Source organism: Mchenga conophoros, linkage group LG15 (assembly GCF_057382185.1).
Source record: "Mchenga conophoros isolate Kocher_MC1m ecotype Shallow Benthic linkage group LG15, M_conophoros_male_GT1.1, whole genome shotgun sequence".
NCBI classification, from domain to species: domain Eukaryota; kingdom Metazoa; phylum Chordata; class Actinopteri; order Cichliformes; family Cichlidae; genus Mchenga; species Mchenga conophoros.
Window position 1 is genome coordinate 41,819,321 of NC_140540.1, and position 21,018 is coordinate 41,840,338.

At 45.3% G+C, this 21,018-nt stretch overlaps 1 protein-coding gene across 1 annotated transcript; it reads left to right on the forward strand.

Moving 5' to 3' along the window:
* Window positions 1–1,363: 1,363 nt before the first annotated feature.
* On the forward strand, window positions 1,364–8,886 carry LOC146558970 (uncharacterized). The gene is made up of 3 exons (XM_085245924.1): window positions 1,364–1,870; window positions 1,967–3,035; window positions 8,651–8,886. The coding sequence occupies exons 1-3, from the start codon at window positions 1,364–1,366 to the stop codon at window positions 8,884–8,886; spliced, it is 1,812 nt and encodes a 603-aa protein (XP_085102050.1).
* The last annotated feature ends 12,132 nt before the right edge of the window (window positions 8,887–21,018 follow it).

Below are 21,018 nucleotides of genomic sequence, written 5' to 3' on the forward strand. Positions count from 1 at the left end.
GCGGATAAACTGAATTCCAACGACAGAAGACTCCTGTATGTCCTTCTGGCCGCAAGTAAAAAGCCTCTTATGAGAAGATGGCTTAAGCCTGAACCATCAACGATGGAAGGCTGGATACATTCTGTACAAGAGATCTATACGATGGGTAAAATGTCATTTTCTCTTAAACTTCAGAGGGATACCTTCTACGGAATATGGTCTAAATGGACAGACTATGTTAAGCATATGAGGTGTGATTTTGTATATGACGTTACAACCCTGAGTATTATGTAAACCTACCTGCCCTGCCGCCTCCTAACCCTAGTTTTTTCTTTTTTTTTTCTTCTTTTTTCTTTTTCTTTCTTCTTTATTTTTCAATTATAAGTTAAAATGTGACAGCAAAGAAAGTGTAAAAAGGCATACTACTGTTATGTTCAACAGCTGTCCCAATAAAAGAGATAATAATAAAAAAAAAGATTGAAACCTGCAGTCAGCTGAGACTGAAGACGTCACCTGATGATGACGAAACGTTTCTCCCACAAAACGCTGCGTCCAGATGAACAGAAGCAACTTTTGGAGATTACTTACCTGGATCATTGAGAATGCATCAAGATATTATAAAGTGTATTAGTAATTATTATTAATGATTATTTTTGATATAGACTGATGCATTGGATTGAAACCACTTGTTACTGAGGTCCATGCCACTCCACCAATATAGATTTGGATGCTTGACCTCTGTTTGTCCCGTGTTGTTTGGCACTGAGATTGTCAGGGTCCTGGGACTGGGCGACCCAGGATCCCTGAGCAGTCATGTATTATATTATTATTATTATTATATGTATTTTGGTATTGCTGCTGCTCTCCTCCATGATTGTAGATGTGAGTGTGTGTGTTTATGCCTGCGGGGATGCTTGGAGGATGGAGCTCAGCCACCTGCAGGCCTGAGGGGTGTGGCCCTGCGGAAGGACTGGCCACACCCGAAGCCACACACCTGCCGCTGATCAGGGCTCGTCGGGGGAGCTACTTAGGAGAGTCTTGGAGCTCCCACCGACGCGGGATCATTGCATGAGACTCCACGTTAGTCTTCTGCTTAGTTAAAGTCTGAGTGTATGCCTACTGGAATTAAGTGTCTTGACGGCTGCCTCTGTCATTTTCCCCTCAGGAGGAGCGTGGAACATCGGAGGGCAGCAGGCACGGGGTGTGTGTGGACACACGAGAGTGGAGAACACGGAGCACGGACTTTTTGGGAAGACACGACACGGGAGTCACGGGAGAGCACGGGGATTTACTGTTATTGTTTCCATCACTGTAAATAAACGCACTGTTTATACACAGAGTACCGCGCCTGGGTCCTCCTTCCCCACTCCTTCCACGGTGTGCCATGCCATACCGTGACAGAATGATCCCGCCACTTATGGACCCAGTGGTCTCCGAGGAGAGGCTCAGGAGGGAAGTTATGGATGAAGTGTACCACCTATGTGAGGTGTGGTGGGAGAAGCCAGCGGAAGGTTTGCGTCGCGCCGTGGAGAGGCGGCTGCAGGAGATGCTTTTTAAATTCCCCTGGCTGGTGGACTCCCTTAATGCAGTGGTCCTGGACTTCCTACTTTCCACCCTCCACCTCCACTCTCCTCCTCAGGCTGCCAACCAGCTCGGACAGCTGGTGGATTCACTGCCTGAGACGCCGGCCCCGACGCCGACACGGAAACGACGTTCGCGCCGCCAGCGTTCCTCACCGCAGCTAGATCCACAGACATCTCAACAGCCGGCTGTGGTGAGTCATATGGACAATTCATCGTCACTCACCTCAACTGTTTACTCTGGGGCTATGTTTATACGGTCAGCTGCCCGTCCGCTTTCGGCTCAGTTACCTGCTCAGCAGCCACCTGTAGCTGCGGCACAGCCAGCTGCCCAGCCGGTAGCCAAAGCGCAGCCCGCGGCCCAGCTGGTCGCTGTACCACAGCCTATCGCCCAGCTAGTAATCCAGCCGTCACCTGCTGAATCATCCCCCGCGACATCTACCTCACCGCTTACCGTTTCATCCTGTTCACCGTCCACATCACCCGCTCAGCCATCTTCTCCACCAGCAGCAGCCTCCATTCCACTACCCACTCCAGCGGCCTTGTCCGGAGAGAGCGACCTCACACGCGTCCAACGCCTGATGGACTGGGTAGCTCACACCACCAACACAAGGGCAAGAGTGGTGGGGTTAAACGCCATCGAGGCAATCCTGGTGGGAAATCCCTACCTTGGCCAGCTTAAGGGAGTTTCCGCCTGCCTTTGCACCCTGCATAAGGCCCGGGGGGTAGTGCAAGCTTGGGAAACCACAGACTTCGTCCAGCAGCAGCAGGAGCTCAGCGAGCTGGAGGAGCCCGCACCGCCAGCTGAGGAGCTCAGCATGCCCGAGCAGGAGCTCAGCGAGCCGGAGGAGCCCGCTCTGCCAGCTGAGGAGCTCAGCATGCCCGAGCAGGAGCTCGGCGAGCCGGAGGAGGAGCTCTCACTGCGAGCCGAGGAGGAGCTCTCGCTGCCGGCTGAGGAGGAGCTCTCGCTGCCGGCCGAGGAGGGTCCCGCTCGGCCGGAGGTCAGCGGACCGGAGGGACCTCCACGTCTAGCGCGGCCTCCTCGCCGTCCACGTCCGGTGCGTCCACGTCAGCGATCGGCGCGTCATGGACCTGGTGCCACGCCTCGCTGTTGCTCACCGGAGCAGCGACGTTGCCATCGGACCCGTGGCAGGCCACCAGAACCGTTCCGCCGCCACCGGACCTGTGGCAGGCCGCCAGAGGAACAGCGCCGCCGCCACCGGACCCGTGGCAGGCCACCAGAACCGTTCCGCCGCCACCGGACCCGTGGCAGGCCGCCGGAGGAGCAGCGCCGCCGCCACCGGACCCGTGGCAGGCCACCAGAACCGTTCCGCCGCCACCGGACCCGTGGCAGGCCGCCGGAGGAGCAGCGCCGCCGCCACCGGACCCGTGGCAGGCCCCCTGAACTGTTTTGCTGCTGCTGCCGGACCCGGGGCCGTCCGCCGGAGCTGCTACGTCGCCGCCGTTGGGCTCGAGGTAGGCCCCCTGAACTCTCTTGTTGTGTTGATGGGCCGCCTGTGACTGCTTGTGGCGTCTTTTCGTTTTCTTTTTGCACCGCTGCGGGATGCGCGGCCTGACTCTGAGACTGTGGACTGGGTCGGTTTGTTGTTTTGTTGTTTTTGCTTGTTTTGGTTCTGCGGAAGGACTGGCCACACCCGAAGCCACACACCTGCCGCTGATCAGGGCTCGTCGGGGGAGCTACTTAGGAGAGTCTTGGAGCTCCCACCGACGCGGGATCATTCCGTGAGACTCCACGTTAGTCTTCTGCTTAGTTAAAGTCTGAGTGTATGCCTACTGGAATTAAGTGTCTTGACGGCTGCCTCTGTCATTTTCCCCTCAGGAGGAGCGTGGAACATCGGAGGGCAGCAGGCACGGGGTGTGTGTGTGGACACACGAGAGTGGAGAACACGGAGCACGGACTTTTTGGGAAGACACGACACGGGAGTCACGGGAGAGCACGGGGATTTACTGTTATTGTTTCCATCACTGTAAATAAATGCACTGTTTATACACAGAGTACCGCGCCTGGGTCCTCCTTCCCCACTCCTTCCACGGTGTGCCATGCCATACCGTGACAGAGATGGAAGCATTAAAGCCATTGGGTCTCATCAGTTACAGCGTTGTGCTGCATCCTGCAGATGGATGATGGATTGTTTGGTAGCAGTTCAATGTCTTGAGCTTTTTCTTGTAATCCTTAAGTTTTCCCAGATAGTGGGAGAGATGGCTGGTGCCCCAGTTGAAATTCTACTACTTTCCTGCCACTATTTTACAGATACTATACTAATCTAACTAGCTAGCCTTAGCTAGCAATTAAGCACTCCACCCTAAATATGATAAACACACGGCTCCAGAAAGCCTACATGCAGGCATCAAAATATAGCATCAACATGCAGAGGGACTTCGAGAATGCATCCGTCTTTGACATACAAGGTATAGTTGGAATCTGATGAAGTAACAGCCACGTGATTTCCATTTCATCTGTTGGGAATTTTAATGCCATAGATATCACTTACTAGCTAGATGTTAAAAGGCTGCAGCTGCAGAGTTTTTGTTTGTAGTGTGAACCCAAGACGTGTGGCAACGACATTAATTTAAGTCTAAGGACTTGGTCTCAGTTGTGAGGCTAGCTAGAACCCAAGAAGCTTCTCGGATGAGAGCTGAAACGTCTTCAAGCCACCTAAAGAAGTCCAGATGCTTTTCTTTCCAAGCTCCTTAGCCTACGATGGATGACTGAGAACCTTCACAGAAACATTACTTTAACAAAATGTGAAACATTCATTTAAAGGCTGGTTAGCAATAAGCAAAAGCAAAGGACACAGGAGAACTAAGAGGAAGCCACGGTTGCCAAACTGTCCCGTTGTAGCCGGGATGGCCTGTTTAATGAGCAAACATTGTTTTGTCCCTGATTCTACCTTAAATTTCCCGTATATTGATCATAGCCTGCAGTGTCACATACAGTGCACATTTACACTATGCCCCGCTGGTTGTGCATTGTGTTTCCATAGTGTCCCTTATTTGAAAGTTAAAAAGTTGGCAACCATAGACGAAGCTAAACAATAAACTAGACTGGGAACTAAAAGTTAACGCTGAGAACGTGGAACCTGAACTGTACCTGCAGATACATTTAGATATTTTATCTCTGTATATAATGTGCGCATTACCTCTTAAACTTATTTTTATCTTTATTTATCTCGTTCTTCTATCCAAAGAATGTTGAATGTAAAATCCTACAGCTGCAAAGGACCGCACACCAGAACAAGACAAACTATGGGAGGAGACACATCGAAGGAAACATGGATACAGATAACAGAGATGAGACATGGAGGGAGAGACAGAGAGACATGAACGACTGGAGAGAACATACATGAATGCACATGACACACAGGGAAGGGAACCTGGAAGGAAACGTGAACGGAAAAGGGAGACGAAACACAACGACATGACTAAGACGCACAGAGGGCGAGGGAGCGATATGCACAGAATCCTAAACACAGGCGACAAGACAGATTCTCACAGGAGACACAGGCTCAACAAAAGAGCCTGACAGGCAAGAGAACATGAACCAGAAATTACCAACAGACTCTGTGACATGAAAAGGAACAAAATCAATGCAAAATATAGAAAACTGGGTCCAATGACCCAGAAACATGACATTAAGGTGTCTGAATTAACACAGTGGTTCCCAAACCTTTTTTGCTGCCCCCCCCCCCCCCCCCCTTTGTTTTACAAGAAAAATGTTCGCGCCCCCCCTGCGCGCACGCACGCACACATCCTCCAACCACACACGCCCATATTTTGCTCCATTGCGATTTATTTCACACCTCAAACATTTAGTAAACAATTAAGCAAATACAAGTAATCTGCAATAAATTACAGGTGGTAATAAAAGAAACTACTAACTCTTTTACGCTGCGTCCGCACCTACACGGGTATTTTTGAAAGCGCAGCTGTTTCATCCACGTAAACGGCGTTTCCAATCACCGAAAACTGAGATTTTTAAAACTTTTTTTTGCATTTTACGAGGAATACAGAGTTCGTCACACAACATCAAAGGTATGTGCCTTTTTCCACGTCACGCTGTGGCCACGTTATTGTTTACATGAGATGAATTGCAGAATGATAGAGACGAAATACTGTTAATCTGACTGTCTGCAGGTTTTACACGCAGTTACTGTCCCTCCATTTACAAAGGCAGAGGCGTCACGGTGTCATTATTTTACCTGTAGTTGTTTTTTCCTGTGTAATAATGTTCAACATTGCTGTCAATACATTTTTCAAAAAAAAAACGCCTCTCTGTTCAAAATGTGTTCAAAAACATAAACAGCTGTGGGATCCTGTTAGTCTGTGATTTAGAACCGGGGGGACAAATCGTGGCAGGATGAGCCTGATGTTATTTGTATCCAGCTGTAACTTTACTGTATAAAGAGCTCACATCTCCAACATGTCAGGAGTAGTTAGTCATTACAACAAGTGTTTGTGAACTAAAAATCAAGAATGTGGGATCCTGTTTGTCCGTGATCTAAACAGCCCAGCGCTGCTCCCGACGCAGGGGAAACCAATCCTGCAGGGAGACCTACCTCGGCACCTGTGCAGGTGAAGCCAAAGGGCAGATTTGCTTCACCATATTTTCTAGTCTTTGGCTCAGAATGAAGTTGGTTTGGAAACATATTCAGCTTCATCTCCTGCTCTGCGTTTGTGTGGGCGCCCGTGCTAGCAGTGTCCAAGCGTTTGTTTTTTTTCCTTTTCATCCCGCATCCTCCCTGCAGGGGGGGCGGGCCCCACACTTTGGGAAGGTCTGAATTAGCCAGTTATTGTTTAGTGGTGGCCTATATTCGATTATTATTATACATCACATGATCCTGAATAAGTGTTCATTATGTCAGGGCCATCTTCGTATTCTCAAAGCAAGAAGGTTGAGGGTTCAAATGCAGGCTGGCCTTCCTGGTTTGATATTGATTCTCTCTGGGATCTCCCACAACTCAAAAACATTGCCACAGGTAACCTGTCCAATGACCACTGCTCTAAGCTCCTTGTGTCCTTCAAATGGATCGGTGGAAGAAAAGGGATGGATGAACTTTCTCCATCATCATCTTCTTGCAAAACCAACACCCATAAAACTAAGAGCAGCATAATACTGATGATTCCTGGGTTGTGTTGTGAAAGGGAGGCAGAATCTAGTGTCAGGCAAACTGAGAGAAAAAGTTAGTTTGTAGTCTCTAGGGCAAAGTTCCTGTTAAGGATGTGCGAGAAGTACATGCATAGAACTTCTTCTTTCACTCTCAGACATGTGTTGGAGAAAGAAAAAAAGCATTGCCACTACAACTGTAAAATCTGTGCTATAAAAAACGACCGTCTCTCAGAATCTGTGGTACATCACAGAAAGTATGGAATCCACGGAGTTGCATATCCATCATAAGTGAACCACATCGTGTTTTTAATAAATGAACAAACCAGCAGGCAATGCAGCACCACTGATTTCTTTTCCTGTTTGAAATCGTTGTTGTTTCAAACATTAATTTAAAAAAACTAAACAAGTGTGTGTGTGTGTGTGTGTGTGTGTGTGTGTGTGCTAGTAAAGAAAGCAGAGCACTAATAACAGGGAATATAATTATTGGAAGCAGGCCTGATAAGGACGACGTGAAGCCTTTCGTTGCAGACTTGCTGGTGGGACTGAATAATAAATGAAAAGCAGAGATGAAAGGGACCGTAGGTCGCCCCCCGCATGCTGACACCCTCCCAGCATCCTCCGAGTAGAACAAGTACATTCTGGGGGAATAAACAGGTTATTTAAAGATAAACAAATATGGACGCTTCCCCCAGGAGAGCATGAAATTGCGTGATGTGGTATAGGAGCAGGAGAGAGCGAGAGAGAGAGAAGGGTGAGGAGCAGGATGATAGAAAGCCCCGGGAAAAATGGAAAAGATTTTTATGCAAAATTTACTCTCAACAAGTGAAAGACAAAGAGTATTTGGCCCGTCTCCATTAACAATGGAACAATAGATTCATTTACTGTCTAAGGTACCTATTTTTACCAGAAAGGTATGCGCCTGTTCGTCTTCAGGAATTGATCATCATCAGTCACAATGAAGGCAAAGGCTCTCCAGAGACCCCAGCAGCAGAACTCCCAGAGGAGCAGTCTAAATTTTAGAAACTGTACTTTTATCTGTATGTTCAGTACAGAGGCAAAGGAAACAAAAACAAAATGTCAAAAACTGCAGTTTCTCGAGTGGCCATTAGAGGCTGTCTGTAAAAACGAGTCGTGCTGATGGACTCCCATGTTGCTTATCTTTGTCTCTCATTTCATTTTAATTATTAAGATTAAAAGTATTGGGAGCATAGCTGTTAAGATGTGGATCCTGATCATTCAAATCACTGAGCTTGAGCTCTGAGATGGCTCTGATGCCCAGCGCATGACAACTGAGGGACGTGTGTGTCAGTTTAACCAGTGAGTGAAAGTAAAACACAAGCGCAGACGAAATGCATCAGAAAGGTTTGAACAGCATACAAACCACTAAATCCTGGTTGATCATCCTGAACCACAGTCATCCCTTATAATGTTTTAGGACTGCAAGACCATTATCTAACAATGCCAAGAGACACACATGCTGTGCATCAAGGACCGCCTCCAAAGGGCATGTTGTGTGTAAAGGTAGCGAGGAGGAGGAGCATTCTCATCCCAGGGTGCATTAAACAGCCTCCAGATGATGTTTAATGTAACTCTTTGAAATACCATGAACATTAGTGTGGTAGCAACATGACTGTCTTTGAAACAACAGGTCACGGGTTTGAATCCCGGCTGGACACGCATCCCGTAAGAATCACCAGGCTAGGTGCCCCATGCTGCCCAAACCTGCAAATAACTAAATAACCACTTTAGATGTCCACGAAATTAACAAGGTCCACATTAGGTGTTGAGGACGTGCTGATGAGAAGTGACACGCCGGAACAAGGCGGAGCCAATGAGAAGAGTTATATGTTTGCTATATCACAATGTGTTTTTATCCACCTTGTTTCTGACATTTGGTCAGTGGATTTGAAGTTCGTCCTTTCAGCAGGGGACTCACTGAGCATGTGTGTGTGTTGCGCTACAGATGTGCAGACAAACACAACCTTAAACATAAAGTCCAAGGACTTTACTGTCAAATCCAGAATCTGGAGACAGGAGGAGACTGGCATCTTTCAGTTTATCCTCAGGGATTTAAAGAACTCCAACTACGCCTCCAGAGAATTTGAGCAGACGTCTCTCTCATTTACTTTTCTGTTGCCGCTGAGGCAGAATGACGGTGATGGCTGCAGAGGCAAACAGCAGCAGCACGAGAGCCTCTAACAGTGACTGCCATCTCTCCTCCTGTAACAACCGTCAGACTTTTAACAACACTGTGGGATACCGAGATCACCCGTGAACCCCCTCGGGGCGTCGTCTATTCTTGCCCATATGCTTTTAAAAACCACAAGCACACCTCAACCAAATGTGGCATTTTCACAGCTGTTAATCACTTGTCTTCCCTGCGTGTCCTTCAGTGTAATTACCTTGCAATCCGATCTTTCTCTCCAGTGAGGTGTGCGATTTTCTTCAAGTCTTAGCAACAGTAAAACAACATATGCAGGAGAGTTATCTGTGGAGAAGAATATTGGGTTTCCAGTTACCCAAAGGGCTTGGCTTTCAAAAAGGTGCCATCAGAAGACACCCATAAATCCCATAATCAAAAAAGAGAAAGACACTCTGTACTCTGTCCAATCTGAAACTGAACTACAGATAGTGATGTCAGCAGCGTGCATTGTTAACAAAACAACTCTATACGCCTCATTCTTACACACATGCTGTCAAAAACTGTTGTTTTGGTCAAACCAGTGGTGCAAGCATGGTTTAACTTGCTGACAGAGGACCAGTGATACAACTGGTTTTGTCAGATTTCAGCTGCAGAAAGTTCTGTGACATCCACTCTCTCACATGCAGTAGGCAACTCTGCAGTGTCCAAGTCTGAAGAAGTTTTGATGGAGATATAATGACATGTCATTGGTGTAACAGTGAAATGAGATGTCAGGGTGACAACTAATGTAACTTAATGGTAGCTCAAACTCTCAGAGCAGAACTGGTCCAAGAAGCGAGGCTCAAGCAACAAATCAGGGACTCCAGGATTGATCACGCATGTCATGGCTCCATCACTGCAGTCAATCAGACGCCGTATTCATGCTGTAGTTGCTCGGAGAGTTTTGGTGCTTGACTGTGGCACTGTCAATGAACAACTATAATTTTTCACTTTTGGCGAATCTCTTCGTCACGATATCTCCTCGGACATGTCTACATGTCCACATGCACTCCCGTCCAGTTCATAAATCGCTCCGTGGAAGTTTTTTACTAATAACTTACACTTTGTGATTTCACCACAAACCTCAAAGTAGTTATGCAAAGAGCAAAAATCAACGATTGTGTCTACATGACATTAACTCTGTGTGAAGGATTACTGCTGGTGATGAGAGCTGGCTCTCATTCTTTGAGAGCGGTTCAAGAGGCCACGCCTGAAAGCAGCGACCGTGCTCTTCTTTTAACATTCAGGAGTCCTGAACTGTGAACTGATCCCTCAGGTTAAAACTGTCAACAAGAAAAGAAGAAGAAAAGCTCTGCTTGGCTGTGGGACGTGGTTTATCATCACTTAAACCTTAATACCTTTTTTCTTAAATGTTGCTATATACCTTTTGACTAAAATAAACCAAACCATACCTTTGAAACATTGATATTTTCTTGCAAACTGGAGATCAACTCTGGGAGGAAACCTGCTGTGCATTTTTTTGATTCACAAATATCCAGCGCTGCTGATTTTAATTTGTTTTTCAGGCAGGAGGCAGAGATTGGCGATATCAGCTTCGTTCCTCTCTGACATTTTCTCTGCATGTGTTGATGGGTCTGACAGGCAGCTGAGGAGGAAAGGAGATGCACATGCGCAGAAGAGATGCCATCTTAGATAAGCAAATGTATAACAACCATCACCTGAAACTGGCAGCGCACAACCCTGCTGCTCACACACAGCCTGGACTTTACGTCCCTTATTAACAACACTCACAGTTGTGCTCTGAACCTTTGGGGAAAATGAACCTTAATGAAACTAGTGTAAAAACATCAGGCCTGAGTAAGAGTATGGGTACATCTTTAAGGGCAGGAAAAACAAAGCACGCAGAGGGGAACCTCTAATCTGCAATAATCTGCCTTTGTTAAAGCACTTTTGGCCCAGTTCCACTTCAAGGGAAACATCTGTTTAGGATCCTAACGAGTCTGCGAGCACATATAGCAAACTGTAGACTCATAGGTTAGTGAGGGATCAATAGCTATCAAATCTTTATTCAGTCCAATATGGGAGGGTGGCTGTAATGGTCTTTTAAAGGTTTCTGATTCTGGAATGAAACCTCTATCAAATTTATTTCTCTCGTCTCAAATACAAATCTCTGATAAAATGATCCTCCCAGCAAAGCTGCCTACAGGGCCTGCAAGAAAGAAGTCTATGGTTTGTTGCCAGCTTATGATTCAAGTCTTATTATTAAGATTCAACTTGTGGGAAATATGCAGAAAAACATGCCAAAATTCAGATCGTGATTCAGCTTCAGCATATACCTGAGATCTACTCTGGGTAGAGAGGGCTGCAGAGACAAAGGAGTGTTGGAGGGGCTCCCTCTCCCTTTTGGCAAAATCCATTAAGATAACTGGGAAAATGAGTTTATGTCAGCTGGGCTTGGTTTGGTGTTTTCCTCTTATTTGGAGACAATATAGCAAAGTCACATTTTTAATCCATATTTAAGTATTTATGAACTCCACAGACTTCCACATTCATGGCAGAGACAATGTTTGTTTGGCTATCATTGTGTCGACATTCACTGACATCAGTCTTTGTCAGTCTGATGCTCTCAAGCTGGTTTTCATAAAGAAAGCTGAAAAAAAGGCGCACTATAAGCATTTCTCTCGCTATTTGTTTAATTTTTGGTTTTGGGTTCCTTAACGTGACTTTAATCACTCACACGTTGGTTGGATGAGCAGTTTTTGAGAAAGCTGCAGCCATTCTGCACATTCACGTTTTGATCAGTGAGCTGTTCAGTCTTCTTTACAAACAGTAGCTTCATGATTGCATGTTTTTGATGCATTTAGGGAACATCTGTAAATTATAGCTACGAATAATAGCGCAGGCTCTTCACTGGTGGGATTAAAAGAATGTGGAATGACTGAAAGTTTCAGTGCTGATAAGTTCACAGACACTCGCTACAATGGATGCATGTCTCTCTCTCTCTTTCTTTCAGACACACACACACACACACACACACACACGCACACGCACACGCACACGCACACACACACACACACAGGTTGACTCATTGATTCACTAGACGGTGTGTGTTATGCGGCGTGTGACCTTTGCGAGTGTCCCCACTGGTGGAATGAAAGGTACTGAGACAACCACAGCGCAGTAGGGCGCCTCAGGAGAAATGTCAGTAATTAGCACTCGGAGCCGGTGGAGCTAACAGGCCAGATAGCTCCACAGAGAGAAGAGTGAGAGGAACAGGTGACTTATTCTACAAAGTACACGGTGTCACATATCAGGATTAAAGAAGTCTATTAGAGTCTGCTCGTTCAGAATTAAATCTGGAGGGTGTCATCGTACACCAGTGTACTCTGCCTCTGCTCTGAATCTTACAGTGACATGTAATAATTTTTATCACTTTTTTTTCTCCGTGGCAACTGTCAGTCCATGCAGCTATTGTCTAGACAATAAGGGCCCCAAAAATATCCAGAATCTGAAGTGGGAGCTTGAATGTACTCGGTAGATTTCATGTAAGTGTACTGTACCCTTCAGTATGAGGCTTCTTTTGTGGAAAGCTGAGATATGAACATCTTTAAAACATGTTCCTAAAGTGTAAGTCAATCCTTTGAGAAGGCAAATCACTGCATCCCTTGGGGAGTCTTGTCAGGGACGGAGTGTGGGATATTTCAGGCCCAATGTTATAGGCTATTCTGTCCATGTACCACTATAGTGAGAGCTGCTTTTTGCCATCAGTAAATGAGACCCATTGGGTGTTGGACCCTGCTGGATCTGCCATGACAGACTTTCTGTTTATAATCTTCATGGACAGGATTTCTAGCTGTAGCCAAAAGGCAGCAAATCTTCAGTTTGGATAATATGACTTTCAAATCTCTACCCATGATTCTCAGCTGGACAACGCTGTAGTGCACAGTCCGGTTTGGGGAGGAGTTCCTGCCTTCAAGATGTTGGTTGTGACCAAGAATAAAATAATGATGTTAAAAACACTGAAGCTGTTTCAGATGACATACCTGTGTAGGTGTGGATACGTCTCGGAGAGAGGCAGTGACCTCTTTTTATCACAGAGCGATAAAGCTGATGAACCATGAAGGGAAAAGAGGTGTTGAAGCAAGGTTAAGAAAGGAGATGATGGCAGTCTGACTTCATGGTAAAAAAGAGCACTACAGATGCTGGCAGGAAGAGAAGAGGAAGGCCGAAGAGGACATTCATGGATGTAGTGAAGGAGGATATGCAGGGCTGGTGAGGTAGAGGTGCGGTGGGGCAACATCTAAAGGAAGCAGCTGCAAAAGCAGAATAAAGAAACAGATTAGTCTTTGTGTACAGTCTCTGGTTATGTGGCCTGAGTACTGAGTAATTCATTGTGAGAGTTTTTCTTCCCACTCTCACCAAAGCACTTACTCATAAGGGATTTACTGATTGTTGGGGTGTCTTTACCTTACAGTAGAACGTGCCTTGAACAACTGCTCTATAAATAATAATAATAATGACATATTGAATACACTGAACTGAACTGAATTGCATTCCCATGATCTCAGCTGTAATATTTGTCCCTTTGTCTCCCGTGTCTCCCCCTTCTTTAGTTTACACAGCCGTACTTTTGCATTAGCCTGCAATGATTTATGTCCATGTGCACAAAGTCTCTCATAATGAGACTGCAGTTTGAACTTGTGATTTCTACACTCAAGTTATACTGTGAAAAAAAGAAGAAAGATCAGCTTTTTGGTTAAAGTAAAGCCGTTGATGCTTTTTCAAAGCTGCATTATTTTCAATTGTGCATTTGAAATTGGATTCAATATTTTCTAAACAAGCTGTGTCCATATTCATGTGCAGTGATTCATTTTCATGACTATTTCACGTGTTTTCTACGAGACCGGACTAACTCATTAGTCCAGTCTCATGGAAATTATTTCCAGTCTCATTATTTCGGTCCTTCAGTGTGGCAAACAATAAATGATCCCCTTTATTGGTAAACCAGTCTTCTCACTCTGGTTTCAGTACCAGCCTTTGTAGATGTATTCTGCCTGCTTACGCCTTCTCTACACTACGGCGGCCCTGAGAGGCCAAACGGACACGCTGTAACTACTTCAACCACAAATAAAAATCGTAATTGAGACACAGATAGACCTTCGATGTAACTACAGCTGCTGTACTGCTGCCCCTCTGCAGCACTTTGGTCAGATTATTTAAAAGAAGAGGCTCTGTGCAGCTGTTGCTCTGGTAACCCGGTGATTTGGATGAAAATACTAAGAAAAGGATTTGGGGAAATGGACAGCCCTGATGGATTTGCGATGAGTGGAGAAAGGCAGTAAATTGTTCTGAGTGATTGTGCAAAAGACGAGTGTCTGTGAACCATTTCTGTACATTTCCAATGCTGCGTTTTTACAATAATAAACTATGCTATTAAGAACAGGGTGCAGTGTTTTTTTAAACCACATCAGCAGATGTATTTTATCCTTATTGGAAGCAGGAGTGGACAAGTGAGTGGGAGGGGCTACAAATGAGAGACCAAACAAACCTCAGTTTGGCTTGTGGTTATATATAACAGCTCTAGGAACTGTTGGAATGATCTTACCTGAAGTGTTTTATTACTGGGCCTTATATTAATCTCATATTAATCAAAAGTGCCATATAATCATATAGAAGTATGTTAAGTGGACACAGCCCTGAACAATAAAGGCATTAGAGCAGGTGTCCTTCAGTCGAGGACTCTCGTCCATGTTTGCCTGTAGAGCAGGAGATAAGAGGGAAGCATCTTGTAGTGGAAACTTACTGAAATGCTGTTGTTTAGACTAGAATAAGGCGCCCGGTAATAAAACTGTCATGTGTTCGTCACCATTTGAGATCCGCTGCAACGTGTCATGCAGGACGCATCTCCCTTCTAGAAGTATCGTGAAAGTGAAATAAAGTGTTAAATGGTCTATGAGCAGTGTTTTGTCTTCCATGTCTCTGAGGAATCAAAAGAACTCGGTGAAGTGTTGATATTTAACACAACCATCAGATCAGCTTTCGACTGACACATCTGTCACATGAATGAATGTAAACGGGTCCAATGGATCTGGAAGAAAAATGACAACAATAATATTACAGTCTGCCTATGAATCATTTTAACGATTCTCTTGTTTTATTATTACACAGGAAAACTGGTTTAATTATTACAATAACTCTATACAGTTTAATGAATAATAAACAAATAAATGAGTAACGTTTTGCCAGGATTTATTTCAGTCCAACTGGCCATGGGAAGCTGGCTTCAAAAGTTAATTAATCTTCACAGAATTTCCTTGTTCAAAATTCTCAATTTTCCAATGAAAATTAACCGTTTTACAAAGAAAATGTATAAAAAATGATTTTGGATCCTTATAGCTAGCTGGACAGTAGGTGCATTTATTGTTTCGGTCTCGCCCAGCTGGATCTTGTTTTGGCTTCAGAGAGAGAAAACTTTGGCTGACAGATGTTCCTAAACAAGCAGCTAGTGTGTAGCTGTAACCGGTGTGATTCTGCGTGTCTGATAAAAAAGTTAAAAGAAAGAAAGACCTCCAAGTAAATAATTTGCCCACTCCAGCTCCTCTCCCACAGGGGAATTGTAGAAAAGGCTGGCATTTATTTTTACATTAAACATAAAGTATGCATTTACACGTAACATATTTGACATAAAATAAAACAAAAACAACAACATGAAATCCGACATAAAAAAGTTAAAAGAAAGAAAGACCTCCAAGTAAATAATTTGCCCACTCCAGCTCCTAGACCAAATACAAACAGTGGGGAAGAGGGTTAGCTCAACCCACCACAACTTCCAAGCTAGCAAGGAGTATATATTCATTGATGGCGCCTAAAACACATTTATGATACACACATACTACACACTTATAACATCTTACAAAAACAGGCTTAATAATGACAATAATTGAAGCAATCAGAAACATCAGGGTGGCTAAATATGAATTATATGTGTGTTTTACAGTGTTGGAAAGAAAGGACACCCACCTCTCCCACAGGGGAATTGTAGAAAAGGGGAGAGGCAAAAGGGGTACACTGTATTTATAGGATTGCACCAAAGAAGAAGAAGAAAAGAATGAGGAGGGGCTCTAACTGATAATGAACATAACTACAGGCTTGGAGGTCCTAAAAGTCAGGTATAAAAGGAGCAGTTTGGGGGTTTAGAACACATTTTGTGTAATTATAACAAGATGTGATTTATGACCCTGTTACATTCACTCCCCAAGAATTACACAAAATCCTAAAGAGTACACAAAAAAAATGAAATGTATAAATTAGGGGTGCAACGATATTCGTATCGATATTGAACCGTTCGATACAGTGCTTTCGGTTCGGTACGCATATGTATCGAACAATACAACATTTGTAATTTATTTTATCAACTTTCCTTCTGACGATGCTGTCTGTGTTGAGCGCTCAGTGAATCTGTGTTCGACTACTCCGCCTAGGCTGCACTGTCGAGCGCAGATCCACTGAGCGCTCAACACAGACAGCATAGTCAGAAGGAAGAGCGCAGGGCAAGCTAGCGAGACAGAAGTTAAGCTCTACTTGCAACAGGCAAGTTGAACCTCATTCAGATCTGGCGTTTGGAATTATTTTGGTTTTCATGTGACGTATGACCCTGAAGGTAAGCGAGTCATGGACTAAAGTAAAACAGTATGTTGGATGTGCCATGCAATGCTCAATTACATGGGTGGGAACTAGTGTGTTAGCGCAGTTAGCTCGTTAACGTGTTGGCCGTCTAGCCCCATGCACGGGGCGATCGGCGGTAGCTCGTTAACGGAGATTTGCCGTGTTGTGGCGTTAAGGTCATTTCAACGAGATTAACCTGAAAGCACTAGTGGGAACACAACGAATATGACTGCACATTTACTCCGACATCATCCTAGTGCAAAGACAAAAACAACAAGCATGCTACTAACTTTAGCCGAGTCATTTAGACAGCTGTTAGCACATGATTCTCCTTATGCTGCTGAGAATATAGCCCAGAAGAAGCGGATAGTATAGCTTTTATTTTGGAAAGAGACATTTCTCTGTAATAAACTCTCTTTTCCAAAGATGAGTGATTCCTCAATCAGATACAGGGCTCGCAATATCGCTAGCCCGACGTCCTGGAGCTAGCGATTTTTTCAGTCGGGCTACCAAAAACTATCTCTGCCCTGCCCGTCGGGCTATTGTAGGAAGGAAAAATATATGTCAATGCTTTTGCATTCTTTCAGAAATGTAGCTGGGTAATTATGTCATTGGCATCGGTGAGCCACTGTCAATATGTGACATATTGAAATCGCGTTTGAATTTGCGCTTGTTTTTTGCTTTCACTTTGCAATCGTGCGAACTGTGTATAGAGAGCGACAGCACTGATCTGTGAGTGATGATAATTTGTGCACCAATTCCTCTGACATCGTCTTATTAATCGTTAGCTTACTATGCAAACATGACAAGTGAAATCTCCCGCAGCAAGCTTAAACATGTGAGAGGTTGATCGCGCAGAGAATCGCTGAGCTTATGTGAGTCCATGTATAAAAGCAGCAGGATATATATTTTAGTTCTGCTGAGCCAAATAAGACAGGTCAGGGTGAAGAAGTGACAGCCAAAGAAAAGCTTACCACAAAACGGAGAAGTTATGACAAATCAGACTATAAGGCAAAAAGAAAGTGCAGCTTTATGGTTTCATGGACAAAAGAATTTCTGTGGCTGCAATATGACGAGCTAAATAACCAGGGCTGCACATAAGTGGTCCGCAGGTGCGCATTCGCTGTCAAAATAAAAAACACGCACAAGGGTTAGGGTTAAATTTAAAAACTGTACTTTTGAGTTAAAATATATATTTATAATTTTAATAAATGACAAATTAAAAAGGCATGAACATTTTTTTGTATCGAAAAAATATCGAACCGTGACACCAAAGTATCGAACCGAACCGAACCGTGAATTTTGTGTATCGTTGCACCCCTAGTATAAATACACCCACAACAACAGATACAGTGGCCTCAAACAAATTCACATCACATATACAATGAATTAGATCAGCAACATAGCTTCCTCCAAGGAGGATAAGAGACCTGAGACCCGCTCAGCGCCTAGCAAGATCCCAGGACACACTATAGACAAAATGAGGTGCCATTTACACCACACAAAACAGGCCATAATATCTATGGGCGTCACCATCAGACTGCACAGACTGACAAAATACAGTCAACTCTGTGCCTCTATTATTCTTTACCAAAAACAATAGCAATGGACAACATACAGCAATAAACAAATGCACACATCGATAACCGCTGCTTGAACAGGTTCAACACCAAGGAGTGTTTTGAGTTGAGCCATTGATTCGATCAAGCGCCGAACTGGTTTGATGATTCTACCAAAACGTGTGGTAAGTCCCTGATCCAAGTCCACATCTTCGGGTTCAAGAGAATGAAAACTATGGGAGTCAGCAGAGGAGCCTGGGGAGGCTCCATCACCAGCCAGCCCACCAAGATCAGGAGCACCAATCATAGGAGGGGTCGCATGAACGCCATCTTCGACTGGGTCAGTGGCGGATTGCTGATGGATCCATGATAGTGTGCAGTCATCACACTCGCCAATGCTGGAGACAGAATCCACAGTATGAGTGGCAGGAGGTACAGCTCCTGTGCCCCCAAGAGATGTCACGGACCCATCCAGGTCAGACTCAGCGGCGCCACTGACAACACTCACAGCAGGATGTGCAGCATCATCATTCAATGTTGTGTCCAAGGGCAAAAAGTTAACTTGAAGTAGCAGGTTGCGATGCACCACACGCTTATGTCCTTCTTTGTCTCTGATACGGCAGATGTGAAGAGCAGGATCCAAGTCGACTACCATGTACACAACAGGTTCCCATTTGTCAGAGAGCTTCCTTTTTCCTCTGACTCCCTTGTTTGCCAACAACGCCTGGTCCCCTAGTGAAAGAGGCAGACCCTTCACCTTTCTGTTGTACTGGTCAGACTGGTGTCTCTGCTCCATCGTGCTGTGTTCCTGGGCTCGGAGCATGGCAGAGCGCAGGTCATCCATCAGTGACTTGACATAGGTATCATAGTCACAAATGGTGTCATCATGAAGGACATCCCAAAACACGAGGTCAACTGGCAACCTTGGGACCCTCCCAAACATCAGGTAGAATGGCGCAAAGCCGGTGGTCTCGTGTGCCGTACAGTTATACACAAACGTCATGGACTGTATCATCTGCGGCCATTTCTGCTTACATCTGGGGGGGAGGGACCGTAACATGTTTCCAAGGGTGCGATTAAATCTCTCTGTGGTACCATTACCCATGGGGTGGTATGGTGAAGTGTGGGATTTGGCAACGCCACCCAAAACCAGAAGCTCTGCGAGCAGCTCACTCTCAAAACTAGCTCCCTGGTCAGAGTGAATGCGCTGAGGGAAGCCATACACACAGAAGAATCCATCCCAGAGCTTTTTAGCAACTCTCTTAGCTGTCTGATCCTGGCATTGGAATGCATGTGCTAATTTTGTGAAGTGGTCAGTAATCACAAGGACATCCACAGACTTGTTGTTGCTGTCCTCAGCTGACCAGAAGTCAATGCACACAAGTTCCAGTGGAGCACAGGTCTTAATGCTTTCCAACGGGGCCCTAGCTGCTGGCTCTGGGGTCTTGCTGAGAACACACCTGCGGCAATTTCTCACATGATCGTGCACATCCTTCTCCATATCATACCAGAAGAAATGCTGACGAGCCAAGGAGAGTGTGCGAGATTGACCTTGATGGCCAGCATTGTCGTGTATGCCAGACAGCACCACTTGTTTTAGGGAGTCAGGTACCACAAACTGGAATCTCTTGTGTTTGGTCAGTGGGTCCCTCACGACTCTGTAGAGGACACCATTGAGGAATGTGAGCTTATCCCATTGTTTCAGGAGCCGCAACGTATGTTGGTTCTCATGACAGCGCTCACGTCTGGAGGGTCTGCGCTTACGCTCAACATAGCAGGCTACTCTGGAGATCACAGGATCCCCTGTTTGATGAGACAGGAGATCAGCATGGGACAGCGCATGAGTAACATCACAGTCAGGTGGACTAATGGAGGTCAGGTGACTAGCGAGGGATGTTGCACGCTGGTGAGAAGCAGACTCCCACTCACAGAGGGAAGACATGAGAGAAGACACGTCATCAGTTGACAGAGACACATCAAGCACAGCAGAGGGTGGAGCACTGCGTATCGATTGAGGCTGACAGGTCAAACGGAAGGCATCTTGGACACTGGCATCTTTCACATCACTGACTTGCTCTAGCAGCTCAAAGTATGGCTCCGACAGGAGGCGTTGGGCCAAAGGCCTCACAAACGGTTCCCTGCTCAGGGTATCTGCCACAATGTTCAGTTTTCCAGGAACATGTTTGATCTCAAAGCAGTATGGTGCAAGCTTAGAGACCCAACGCTGTTCACAGTCATCCAGCTTTGGCTTAGTCAGAATGTATGTGAGAGGATTGTTATCAGTCCAGACAGTGAACCGGTGACCCTTGAGCCAGTGGCTGAACTTATCGCACACAGCCCACTTCAGAGCCAAAAATTCAAGCCGGAGCAAAAAGTGGCTTCGCAATACGAGAGCACCCTGGAATGAAATGCTGGTAAACATCACCATGCCAAGGAAGGATCTCACTTTCCTCTGAGAAGGGCTGCTCAATTAATCGAATTTTAATCACGATTACGATCTGGGCTTTCAACGATCATTAAAAATGACTGAGCCGATTATTAGCACCTCCCTCGTGCTTTACTCTTGCGAGGTGGCAAATCGAGCGCACCTCTCTGCGTTTCGAACACGCGTCACATCAATTAAGAGTACCTGAGGAAAGCTAAGCAGACGTTATTTGGAGAGGAGAGGATAATGGCTACTAAAGAAAGAATGCTGTTGGTTGAAAAGCGAGGTAAAACTACTTCAGTGGTGTGGAAACATTATGTGTTCGCGGAGTCCGACGTGGATCAAGTCAATATAGTGTGTAAACTTTGCTACGGTGTTGTAGCTGCACCACAGGGCAACACTACAAATTTATTCAATCATTTGAAGACCGCTCACAAACTGACATACAATCAAACAATGAAGGAGCATAGAGAAAAACCCTCAACAACACATGCTTCATCCTCACAGACCTCCATTCACGCTACCATGTACAACGCGAC